At 44.3% G+C, this 13,684-nt stretch overlaps 1 protein-coding gene across 1 annotated transcript in view; it reads right to left on the bottom strand.

Moving 5' to 3' along the window:
* Positions 1 to 11,977, bottom strand: part of LOC140469285 (ciliary microtubule inner protein 2A-like) — a 43,097-nt gene extending 31,120 nt beyond the window's left edge. Inside the window, exons 1-2 of the mRNA XM_072565627.1 lie at positions 11,892 to 11,977; positions 9,139 to 9,356 (exon numbers count right to left, since the gene is read on the bottom strand). Coding sequence (XP_072421728.1) covers positions 9,139 to 9,356; positions 11,892 to 11,977 — 304 coding nt within the window. The remainder of the gene's footprint in view (positions 1 to 9,138; positions 9,357 to 11,891) is intronic.
* Positions 11,978 to 13,684: the final 1,707 nt, after the last annotated feature.

The raw sequence follows: 13,684 nt of genomic DNA, 5'->3' as shown, positions 1-13,684 counted from the left end.
GGAAAGGGGACGTTGTCTGTGAGCGACAATATCCCATTTCCATTGAAGGTAAACGAGGACTGCAGCCAGTAATTGAAGGATTGATTAGAGATGGACTGTTGGAGCCATGTATGTCTCCTTATAATACCCCAATACTACCAGTGCGGAAATCCGATGGAACTTATCGATTGGTGCAGGATTTGAGAACATTAAATTGAATAGTACAGATCAGGCACCCAGGGTGCCAAACCCCTATACCTTATTAAGTGAGATCCCTCATGACCACAAATGGTTTAGTGTGATAGATTTAAAGGATGCCTTTTGGGCTGGTCCCTTGGCAGGGGAAGGTAGGAATTTGTTTGCCTTTGAGTGGGAAGACCCTAAGACAGGACAGAAACAGCAATACCAGTGTACTGTGCTTCCCCAGGGGTTTACGGAAGCCCCGAATTTATTTGGACAGATGTTAGAACAAATATTGGAGAAATTTAGCAGCCCCAAGGGGACTACCCTGTTGCAGTATGTAGACGACCTCTTAGTAACAGGAAAAAGAAGAGAAAGAGTAGTAAAAGCCACTAACAAATTATTGAATTTCCTGGGCCAGCAGGGACTGAGGGTATCTAAAAACAAACCACAATATGTGGAGCAAGAAGTGAAATACTTGGGACATTTAGTTAGTGAGGGAAAGCGAAAGATAAGCCTGGAACGGATAGAGGGAATAGTGGGAATGCCACTGCCCAGCACTAAACGGGAGTTACGCAAATTTTTGGGTCCAACGGGTTATTGCAGATTGTGGATTGATTCCTATGCACAGAAGACTAAGAAATTATATCTCAAACTATTAGAGGGGGAACCAAAATGTCTAAGTTGGGATGATGAGGAAAAAGACCTAGTTGAGAAACTCAAAAGATATCTGATCCATGCCCCCGTGTTAGCCTTACCTTCTCTAGATAAACCTTTCCACCTCTTTGTTACCGTGGATAAGGGAGCGGCTTTGGGAGTATTGACCCAGAGGTGGGGAGGAATGAGACAACCAGTAGCATATCTTTCGAAGCTACTGGATCTAGTATCCCGGGGGTGGCCTGAGTGTGTGCAGGCTGTGGCTGCCACTGCACTGTTGGTGGAGGAAAGCAGAAAGCTTACATTTGGGGGAGCCCTAATAGTAAGCACTCCACACCAAGTGAGAACAATCCTAAACCAAAAAGCTGGGTGTTGGTTGACAGACTCGCGGATTCTGAAATATGAGGCAATATTAATAGAAAAGGATGATCTAGTGTTGGTCACGGACAATTGTTTAAATCCAGCTGCCTTTCTTTGGAAAGGGGAAGGAGACTCTCCTCAGAATCCAGGGCACGATTGCCTTGACATTATAGAATACCAAACTAAGGTCCGCATGGACCTGAGAGATGTTCCACTTCATGCAGGGGCTAGACTTTTTATAGACGGATCATCCCGGGTGATTGAAGGGAAAAGACATAATGGGTATGCAGTTGTAGATGGGACAAACAGTAGTGTGGTGGAGGCAGGACGGTTGCCAAATGGGTGGTCAGCTCAAACTTGTGAACTCTATGTATTGGAAAGAGCCCTTAGGGCATTAGAGAATAAAGAGGGAACAGTATACACTGACTCTAAATATGCATTTGGTGTTGTGCACACTTTCGGCAAGATATGGCAGGAACGAGGGCTGATCAATAGCCGAGGGAAAGAATTAGTACATGAAGAATTGATTAAACGGGTCTTGGAGTTCCTATTACTTCCCCGAGAAATAGCAGTAGTGCATGTAAATGGTCATCAGAAAGGAAATGAACTAGAAGTTAGGGGAAATAGATTAGCCAATGAAGTGGCTAAGGAAGCAGCCCTGAACCCACAAGAAGTGGTGATTCATTCCCTAATACCTACTGTCCCAGGTCCTAGGGAAGCTCCTATATTTACTGAAAGCGAAGAAAATGAATTGAGAGATTTAGGGCTGTAAAAACAGCAGACGGGCATTGGAGGTTACCTGATGGAAGGGAAATGTTAAACAAAATGATGATGTGAGAGATTATGGCTGTCCTACACCAAGGCAGCCATTGGGAGTACAAGCAATGTGTGATTTAGTTCTTAGGGAATATGGATGTAAAGGAATATATACAATTGCTAAACAAATATGTGAGGGATGTATCATATGCAAAAAGGTAAATAAGAAAGTCTTGAGAAAACAGACCCTGGGAGGAAGAGACCCAGGATTGAGACCTTTCCAGAGTATACAAGTAGATTATACTGAACTCCCCAGGGTAGGCAGACTAAAATATATGCTGGTCATAGTAGATCATCTATCTGGTTGGGTTGAGGCATACCCCCTAGCTACCGCCACTGTGAGTGGGGTGTCTAAAACAATATTGGAGCACATAATTCCCCGATATGGGCTAGTGAACCGTATAGATTCCGATCAAGGAACTCACTTTACCTATAAAGTGTTACAGGGGGTAATGAAAGGGTTGGGAATTTCCTGGGAGTTCCATACTCCGTGGCACCCGCCCGCCATCATCGGGAAGGGTTGAGAGAATGAACCAAACACTCAAACGACAGCTCTCTAAATTGATAATAGAAACCAGACTCCCTTGGACCAAATGTTTACCTATAGCTCTCTTGCGAGTACGAACAGCCCCAAGGAAAGACTTGGGACTATCCCCCTATGAAATCTTATTTGGATTACCTTACTTGGGAACGAATGGAGAATTGCCAATTCCCGAAACTAAAGATTTGTTTTTAACGAAGTACATACTGGGTTTGTCCTCCTCTTTGTCTTTCCTCAGGAAACAGGGTTTATTGGCACAGACTCCACCCCTTGAATTCACCGTTCATCCCATCCAGCCGGGTGATTGAATCTTAGTAAAATCATGGACAGAGACTAAATTGCAGCCGGACTGGGAAGGGCCGTACTAGGCTCTTTTGACTCCCGAAACGGCAATAAGGACGGTGGGAAAAGGCTGGACTCACTACACTCGGATCAAAGGGCCACTGGAATCTCCAGTTGAGGAAGAAGTCTGGACAGCCGAATCAACGCAAGATCCGCTGAAACTCAAACTAAAGAGACTTTGAGTAACTAATTATACAGTGGCGACGCGAGCGCGGGATTATTTCTGTAAGATTGTATATTAAGTCTTTTTGTGCTTCAGCATGATGTTTAGAATACTGGGAATGCTTAGAGTTATGATGCTAGCTCTCTTAGTATTGGCATTTCATCAAATATCATTTTCATATGTATTATTAACGGTTCCTGAATCCGATAACCCACAAGTAATAGACGCTGATGTATGTAGCTTAGTAAATTGTGGGGATGTAGATAATCAGAGACAGTACCGCAGCTCTGAGATACACCTTAAGTCCTATGGGGATGGCCTTGGGTACGGTACTTAGTATAATGGTCTCGTCACAGTACACCAGACCCCCTTCCGACCAGCTCGCGATTGCCCTGATAAAAAGTGTAACCCAATATACCTAACAATAAGGAAAACCACATGACACGAAACAATCCTGGGTGGGGCCACCTATGAGATACAATTAAATGAAACATTTGGGATAGAAATGAAAGTAAATGGGAAGGATTTCTTGGGCTGTTGTTTCCGAATTAGTGTGGGACAGGGAAAACGGGTAGAACTACTGGGTAATAAGATACAATCTTTCACCCCTCCCGCTGATCCTAAAGTAGTAAAATTTATAGAGGTAAAGGACTTGAAACAGACCATTGAAATAGAAACTGGGTATGGGGATGCAAATGCCTGGGTTGAATGGGTAAAGTATACTGTGAAAATTCTGAACAAAAGCAATTGCTATGTATGTGCCTCCGGTCGGCCAGTGGCCCAGGTGGTTCCCTTTCCGCTCGGGTGGAAGCGAGACAGGAAGGGCATGAAATGTATGATAGCCCTGTATCAGGATGAGACTGCATGGAATGATAGGAATTGTTCCTCCCTATCTCTGATGTTCCCTCCCTTGGAGAAGAAAGATGCAAAAGGACCCCCCCCTGTTTTCTGCCGCAGTTGGAAATCACACATCGTGTGTGCGTAGACGAGGTACAAGTCGGTCGAAAGATTTGGGGGAGCTGAAAGTATGTACAGAGATTAAGAATGTTACCGAAACGGAGAAGGGAGGGAACTACTCAGCACTAAAGGTTCCCCGAGCGGATCTGTGGTGGTACTGTGGGGGCAAAATATTAAGACCCATGCTACCTCCAGATTGGAGAGGGATATGTGCAATTGTACAATTGGCAATTCCATTTACCCTGGCATTTGAGAAGGAAAAGATAGGAGGGAAAAAGGGAAGGGGTAAGAGATCACTGTTAGACACTCCTTTCGATGACAGGATTTATCTCGATTCGGTAGGAGTCCCTAGGGGAGTACCAGATGAATTCAAGGCTCGTAACCTGATTGCAGCAGGCTTTGAGTCAGCTCTCTTTTGGTGGGTAACAATTAATAAAAATGTAGATTGGATAAATTACATTTTCTATAATCAACAGCGACTTATAAATTATACAAGAGATGCGGTTAAAGGAATATCAGAACAGCTTGATGCGACAAGTAGGATGGCATGGGAAAACAGAATCGCCCTTGATATGATTTTAGCAGAAAAAGGGGGTGTGTGTGTGATGTTAGGAGGAAGCTGTTGTACCTTTATTCCTAATAACACTGCACCTGATGGTTCAATTACTCGGGTCTTAAGGGGATTGACTACCTTAGCAGAGGAACTGGCTGAGAATTCAGGAGTAGATACATCTCTCACAGGATGGCTGGAATCATGGTTTGGAAAATGGAAGGGAGTGGTGTTTCTATCCTTACTTCCCTGATAGTAGTAGTCGGGGTATTAGTGGCCATTGGCTGTTGTATCATACTCTGTATACGAGGACTCACCCAAAGACTGATTGAAACAGCCTTAATGAAACAGATGCCCCTAAAAGGGAATCAGGCTGAAGGACTTTATCGACTAAATAATGAGCAGATGAGTGAGACCAAGATGGATGAAATCTCCGGGATGATGCTTGCGAATTTCGGGGGCGATGCTTAAAAACAAAATATTTGCAGAAGATAACAAATGGTAATTAAAAGAAAGAGGGGGAATTGTGGGATATAGGTAAATTAATGTTACTTCTGCAATTCCATTTTACAAAGTAAATGAGCTCACACCAGTGTGTAATTGTTTTAGCCAAGAGCTGAGTCAACAAGAATGGAAACGATGTGGAGGAAATGTATAATTGTTTTTGTATTAGCTAAAATTGTATGTCAGAATGAGATGTGCCAATGAAACAATGGTAGACATTACGGGCAAATAGATAAGATGTTGTGAGAGGATGAAGTTAAGCTAGATACGCCTGTACAAACAGTAGGTATAAACATCTGCTTCCCACTTTTACAAAAACACAGGAACAAACCCCAATTAAAAGGGTCATAGGGATCAGAACGGCCTCGGGAAAGGCACAGCTGAAGGGGGTAGATAATGATGAAGAAAGAATATGCCCAACAATGACCTACAGCAGGATGAGATCAAACAGTCTTGTGAGGCCAGAAATAAGCATTTTGTCACAGACAAGGCCGGGTAAGGCAAGAGATAAACAGAGGTAATGGGGGCCGGTCTTAGGGAAGTGGACGATGTAAGCAGGGGAGGAGCAATGTAAAACAAAAGACATCAAATCATATAAATATTATGGATGAATTGAACTTGGTGTGTGTATGTCCTCTACCTTATAGGCACTGGACATCTCACCCACTTGCAAGTGTAAAATAAAGGACACTGCTGATTCAGATTTTGTGTCGGACTGCAATTATTGAAGTGTGTGAGCTTTGTTTCTCACAAGACCAACTTGGTTCCCTGCTTTGGAAAGTGCTACTCTATTGGGTAATAGTCAACTTGTTCCTCAAATGTCGTCACCCACTTTGGTAGCACAACCAGAACATGGGGTCAGATTGGATGAAGATTTAAATAGCTGGTGGATATAAAATGCAAAGATAGAGAAAGTGAGCTCAAATTCATTCCACAGAATGTCTCAAAGCATCTTCTGTCCAAGGAATTACTTTTGAAGTTTAGTCATGTCGGAAACCTGACTAATTTGAGCACAGCAAGCTCCCACAAACGTGATATTGACCAGCTAGTCTGCTGCACTAATATTGCTTGTGAATAAATGTGGGATGCCAGAGGTAACTCTCCTGGCCTTCCAACAGATGCTGGGCTTTTTATTATAACCTGAGAGGGCAGGTTTAATGTCTCATCTTGAATAATGATATCTCTGAGGCTGATGGAATGCCACACAAGGAGAGAGCATGAGGGATGGTCAGGAAATCTAAGATCGATGCCTCTTCATCCTTAGGTCTCTGTTAACTTTGCACATCTCAAAACACACCTTACAAGGGTAGGGGAAATGACAGTCGAAATCAAGTACAGACCCCTGTCTCCTCTCTTTATCTTCTATAAGTAAGCTTTACCCAGTGCTAAATCGGCATTTCCCTGTTGCCATGCTGAAGGGACATTATATTCGATACTAATAATACCCAGCGTTACCACACTTCTGTCAAGGCTTCCACTGGCTCCAAATTCTTACACTTGCTTGTCCGATATCCAATACTAGGTGCACAGAAGTTTTCTCCAATATTTGGAAGATCAAAAGCATTGCCTTTGTTTTCCACCACAAACTCGATGCATTTTCTAGACACCAGTCTCTGGGACTGAGCCAGACTGCCCGCTAGTTTCTATCTGGCTCTGAGATGAACTTCAGGGTCACACGCCCAGGCCATCAGTAAGATTGCCTACCTTCGCCTTCTGAAGATTTCCTGATTCTGACCCAGCCTAAATTAATCCACTGCTGATATCATCAACCTCGACTTTTTTTTATCTCAAGACCTGATCCTTCCAATGCACTGCTGGTCAGTCTGCCCTGTTTAAGATCCATGTTTAAGATCATCCCAAACTCTGCTGACCATGACCTAACTCACAGAAAGTCCCATGATCAATTTTGTCCTGACCTGCATTACCTCCCAGCCTGCACAAGCGTCTGATTTAAATTTTTCAACCTCATTTTCAAATCCCTACATTTGCATCTCCAAGTCTAACCCTTGAGTCCATCATTGATTTTATTGACTGTACCATCGCTGATTGTGTCTTTAGCTAACTCCAAAACTCTGAAATTCCCTCCCTAAACCTCTCTGTCCCTCTTTCTTCCTTTAAGGTGCCCCAGAACAGTCAAGTTTTTGGTCACCTACCCTAGTGTCTCCTGATGTGAACTACCAGGGGACATTTCACTCAGTAAAAGGCGATGCAACTAATGGTACTTGTTAATTGTATGAATCTGGATTTCAGTGCTATCTACTAGTCTGACATATGTCTCCTGAGGGCTGGAACCTATGAGCTGAGTACAGTTCCTCTGCATGGAGTCTGATCACGGCTTGGTCCTGCTGAATCATCACTTCCCTGTTTTGTATTCCAGTCTTAAATGTGCAGTTGAGCATTCTATTAGATTTTCCTTTGCCTTGTAATGTTTTTTTGCTAGCTGGATATTCTAATTCTGTACAGTGTCCTCTAAGTTCTGGATATCTAGACTATATTGTGATTTGTACAGTATATGTGGAGCTGACTGTGAACAGGATTGGTGTAACAGAGCTGAAGAGACATGTGTACAATCTTCACAGTGAATTGAGTAGGGACTGTGGCTGGGTTATGTCAAACTCAGAAGCATTGAGCTTCATAACAGCAGAACCTCATTTAAAGTGTTGGCTACCTCTTGAGGGCAGATGGAAAGGTTCACTGGCAGTCGGGAAGGAGGCGGGATTGAACTGGTAACGACTGGTCCTTCCTAGGTTTGACAGGGAATGACCGATTCAGCTGGGATTCTACTGGACTCCATAAGAAATCCAGCAGGGACACTCAGCCGTGGAGTCAGCCTCAGAAATTTTTAGCTGGCTTGCATGCTCAGTCTCCCCACCCTCTCCCCACACTTGCCTATACAGGTTTCTCTTCCCCACAACCCTAGTCCCAATTCAACGCAGGCCTCTCCACCCAACCCAATTAATGCACCTCCTGCCCTCAAAACACATCTGTCCCTCGTGAAGCCCGAGAAGCCTCCTCTGTTCCCCCTATCTAACGCAGAGGGGTGTTTTACATAGTATATGAGATCACCTAAAGATTTCTCTCCATTGCCTGCCCAGGAAATGGCTCTCTTTCTCTCGGGGTCTCCCCATCTTATCCCTGCACTGCTGTGTACGGGCGGGTGAATGGATTTTCCCAGGTTGATGACCAGGGGTTTCCTGCTCCTTTTGGGTTTCACTGATTACCTACTTTTTCCATCATTCTCGTATCCTTATAACTCCCTGAGTCCTGGGAAACCAGGATTGCAGCAATTCTATGATTAAATTTGAGGCTGGCAGCCTTTTCAAGTCTTTAAATGACTGTTCAAATCATCTCCTTCCTTAACCACTGTCCATTAGAATCAGATTAATGACATTTTTAAATTTTTATCTCTGCTTTTCCCTTGAACATACTAGTCTGAAAACGCCTGATCTTGTCTGATGTCAGAAGTTAAGTAGACTCAGGCCTGGTTAGTACTTGAATGGGAGACTGCCTGGGGATAGTAGGTGCAGTCAGCTTAGCATGGCACGGTGGCTCAGTGGTTAGCACTGCTACCTCACAGCGCCAGGGACCCAGGTTCGATTCCCAGCCTCAGGTGGGTCTGTGTGGAGTTTGCACATTTTCCCCGTGTCTGTGTGGGTTTCCTCTGGGTGCTCTGGTTTCCTCCCACAGTCCAAAGGTGTGCAGGTTAGGTGGACAGGCAATGTTAAATTGCCCATAGCGTCCAGGGATATGCAGGCTAGGTGGGTTAGCCTTGGGCTACAAGGGAAAGGCATGGGTCTGGGTGGGTTGCTTGTTGGTGGGTCAGTGTAGAATCCATGGGTTGAATGGCTTGCTCCCACACTGTAGGGATTCTATGATTTTCTCACCCATGTTCTGTTAACCACAGAGCCCTACTTTGTCTTGTTTAAAGAGCTTCACATACCGTGTAAAAGTGACCATGCTGAGGGACTGGATTGTCAGTGATGATGGTCGTTGTTGCTTCATAACAGGATAAAAATGCTGATACTGGTCCGTGGAACATGACAAAACCTCGGGATGATTATGGGACGTACCCTGTAGCATATGACTCACCAGTGTAACCTGGAACAAGCTTCTGTGGGTGGATCTGGTCCGACACATCAGGAGGACAGTAGTCACTGTATTCTGGATAATAGTCAGGGGCCCCAGTGGTAGGTGACAGGAGTGTGTGGTCAGCTCGAGCAGTTCTTGGATTCTTCAAGATATCGTGGGTTATCCTCCCGTAAGTCTTACCAAAACGGAATGGGATTGTATGGGCATATCCAGTATATCTGTATGAGAAATACAAGCAAAACACATTTTGGAGAGGACTATGGACTTTACTCAACTGTTTACCAATGCGAACAATTGACTCTCAGTTGGTTCTTAATGAGTGGGCATTTAATGGTAACTCTGTGATGCCCAGAGGACAATGGGCAGCTGCCCCTGGCTCTGACAAGTGGTTGGCAACACTTTCCTATACCTGACGTCACTCCACATACCCACCCCCAACATTCCCCATCAGTGGCATCACTTTGTGCATACTTCTGAGCATAGGTTAGCTTCCTTGGAGCCACAGTGACATCCCATGCTCAGATTCGGAACATTGAGAAGCAGCACAGTTCCTGAGCATCAATCTTGGTGTTCTTCATCATTCTGATCATGCATTCAACAACAACTTGTATTTACGTTGTATCTTCAATGCTGTCAAGCATTCCAAGGCAGCGTCCCACCTCAGGAACGTCACGTCCAGATCTGTGACTGACCACTTACCCATGACTTAATGCCAATATATCTTGGCATCAATCCTAACCATACATTGACCGACCAGAAATGCCATCACAACATTGGAGCAAAACACAATTAAATTTTATACAGAAACTGGTGAGTATCACTAGACAGTGGAACATATAGACACTGGCCTGGATCTACTCAACAACAAATAATGCTCATCAACAACCACATTATAGAAGCCATGAAGCTTATTTCTGGGATGTTAAGAACTATGCAACTCAAGTGGCTTCCTGTGGCAGCCTTCCCAAGGAACCTCCCTAGTGTCCCCATCTTCCTTCAAGAATTTCACTCCCTGACAGATAACTCCCAAACATTCCTTTAACCCCGGACTCTCTCAATAAAAATCCATATGGCCATCTGAAATCCAGTAGCTCCTACCGGAACTACAAACTGAGAACAGTTCCGGCTCCTGATGGAGCAGCTCCTGGCTGACTGCAAACAGCAGTGATATTGTGGGTCCACAGCAGGGAGCCCAGGGGAATGGAACAGCTATCCGAGGCAGATCAATGAATTCTTCCTCCGAGCAATCCACTCCTGGTGGGGTCACACCACATCAGTTGAAGCTTTCGATTGGATTGTTAACTGAGATGTCGGACTGTAACTGCTTCCCTAGCCAAATGAGTCACAAAAAGTCGCGATGCCTTCACTCTGGGGAAATGCACAGTGAGCATCAATCGAAAACCAAAGGGTGATTCCTGGGTGATAAGAGCTAACCACTTTACTACCTGACCCATGACTCTGGTTGTAGCTCAGGCACGTGAATGTGTGACCCACGCCACCACGTGGAACATCACGGAGTCATGGGCTGTTAAAGTTAGCTTCTGCTGCCAGGAGCATTGTGGGTAATCCTGCCGTACATGGTCGGTGGTGTTTTGCTGTTCTCTGCATAGCCTCAGCATCACAAGGACACAACTGAGAAAGGGATGGAGTCAGAAGGAATGGACGCAACTAACAAATCCACTTACTGGCTGCTCCCTCTGTGACTGGCTTATTTGGTTACAATAAACATTGTACAACACCTTTCTCAAATGGATCATCCAATACTCCATTAAAATCAACATGATTGATGAATGCTCATCTTCCATATTCTATTCCAGTGCCTGTCTGAGTTCCCCCTACACAGTGCTGCCCTGTTGGCTTTGATCTAGCATGTGGAAGTTTGCTGACTTGCAGTGTGTGTGTGAGACTGAGGCCCAGTTGCTTCACATTGGCCTCTTCTCCCATCATGACTCTGAAGGTGGATAACAACTGCACAGTGTTGAGCATTATTTGTGGCTCCTCGTGTACTGAAACAGTCAGTGTCCGTATGCTGCAAGACCTGGACAACATTCAGGCTTGAGCAGATATGTGTGTGACCTTTGTGCCACAGAAGTGTCAGACAAGAGAGAATCTAATCATCACCTCATGACATTCAATGATATCACCATCACTGTAACGCACATAAGATCATGACTGATCTGATTATAACTTCAATCTCACAATCCCAACTACCCCTGGTAATCTTTCACCTCCTTCCGTAACAAATATCTATCCACCCCTGCCTTCAATATACTCAAGGGCTCTGCTTCCATTACTGTTTCAAGATGAGAGTTCCAAAGACTCAGGGCACTCTGAAAGGAAAGAAAATGGCCTTACTTCTGTCTTAAGCAGCTCACCCCTGACTTTTAGCAGTGACTCCTAGTTCTACAATCTTCCATAGGAGGAAACATCCTTTCCACATTCACCCTGTCAAGACACCTTGAGATCTTTGATGTTCAAATCACATTGCCTCTTATTCTTCTAAACCCCAATGGACTCAAACCTAACCTGTCTGACCTTTCCTCCTAAGACAACAAACTCAGTCCAGGTATTAGCCTAGTAAACCTTCTCTGAACTGCTTCCATTGTTTGATAACTTGCCTGAAATAAGATGATCAATACTGTAATGTAGATGTGGCCTCACTATGCTTGAAGTATAACCTTCCTACTTTTGTATCCAATTCCCCCTCACATTCTGCTATCTTTCCTGATTATCTGCCATACCTGCTAACTAACCTCTTGTGATTCAAGCACAGGGTCACCAGGGCAACAGATTCATGGGAAACCACACCCTGCAATGTCACCTTTGAGCCGTTCACCATCCCGACTTGGAAATATATCACCATTCCTTCAGTGTCACTGAGTCAAAATCCTGGATCTTGCATCCTAACAGGATTGTGGGTATCCCTACATCAGGTGGACTTCAGTCGTTTAAGAAGTACCACCATCTTCTCATGGGAAACTAGCAATGGGCAATGAATATTGGCCCAGCCAGATGTGCCCATACCCCATGAATGATAAAAGAAAATGAATATATTAAATGCATTAGTTCTGCTAAAGAGTCTCGATCATCTGAAAGATCAATTCCATTTGATGAATATAAAATTTGTCCATAATTATATAAAATGTTAATTTTTTTAAAGTTTGTTTCTCACACTTCATCATCCATCTTAATCCCATCCCTGTGTCCCAAAGAGAATGCTGCTATTATTAATGATGGCATGCATTATTGGTGAGAAGGGGGATGTTCAAGGAAATGTGAGAGCTAAGTTGTTTTACACAGAGAGTGTAGGTACCCAGAATGCACTGCCAGATATAGTGGCGGAGGCAAATATGATAGAGGCATTTAAAGAGCTTTCAGGTAAGCACATGAATGAGCAAGAAATGGGAGGATAGGACCAAAGGCAAGCAGAAGGGATTAGTTTAGCATCATGTTCAGCACAACACTGTGGGCCGAAGGGCCTGTTCCTGTGCTGGACTGTTTTATGTTCCATCCTTAACATACTTCCTGGTTTCTTGTTTGTGAGAATACACCAATATGATTGGCTACTTGCTTGCTTGATGACATCACTATTAATGGACACATGGAGATCCCTGTGACTTAGGACCAGTTTGCAATTGATGTTGGAAAGGGGTTATCCCCGGCACAGAGATTGCTAGGTTTTATGGGAAGCCTATTTGATAGTCAGCGGTTTTAATCTGTAATAGATCTATGCACTGACTAATAGAGACCAGCATTGATGTTAAATGGGATGGCTTAAAAGGCTGATTGGTTACCTTCTCCTAATGCTTCCAAGCTGATTTCGCAAACTGTTCAAATCAAACCATAACAGCATGGAGTACTAATCCCTTGTTACTTATGTAGAAACAGAAAACATGGGGAATACTCAGCAGCCTGGGAAAGCATTTTTGGAGATGGTAACTGCACTAATATTCTAGGTCAGAGCAATTCTGGTGAAAATTTATGAAACCTGAATGTTAACACTGTTTCTTTCCTCCACAGATGCTGCCACACCTGCTGAGTGCTTCCAGCATATGCAGTATTAATCACTGTACACAGTCCCTACACTGCATAAGCAGCCATTTGGCCTATCAAGTCTGCACTGACCCTCCAAAGAGTATACCCCCCCCCCCCTCCCTGTAACCTTGCATTTCCCATGGCTAAACCACCCAACCTGCACATCTTTGGACTGGGGGAGGAAAGTAGAACACCCAATGGGGGGGGGGCCACACAGACACGGGGAGAATGTGCAACCTCCACACAGACAGTCACCCAAGGCTGGGATTGAATCTACATCCCTAGGTGCTGTGAGACAGCAGTGCTAACCACTGAGCCATCATGCTGCACAGTATCAGATGGGAGGCACTGGCATAATAGTAATGTCACTGGGATAGTAATGGACGATCCCAGGCTAATGTTTAAATCTCCACCATGGGAGATGGTGACATTTGAGTTCAGTATACAAACTGGAATTTAAGAACTAGCCTCACTGTGTCCATGCATTAGGGTTAGACTGTTGCTTTTAAGT

Source organism: Chiloscyllium punctatum, chromosome 49 (assembly GCF_047496795.1).
Source record: "Chiloscyllium punctatum isolate Juve2018m chromosome 49, sChiPun1.3, whole genome shotgun sequence".
Taxonomy (NCBI): Eukaryota; Metazoa; Chordata; class Chondrichthyes; order Orectolobiformes; family Hemiscylliidae; genus Chiloscyllium; species Chiloscyllium punctatum.
The sequence above is the reverse complement of the archived record's forward strand: the minus strand, read 5'-3'. Positions and strand labels throughout refer to the sequence as shown.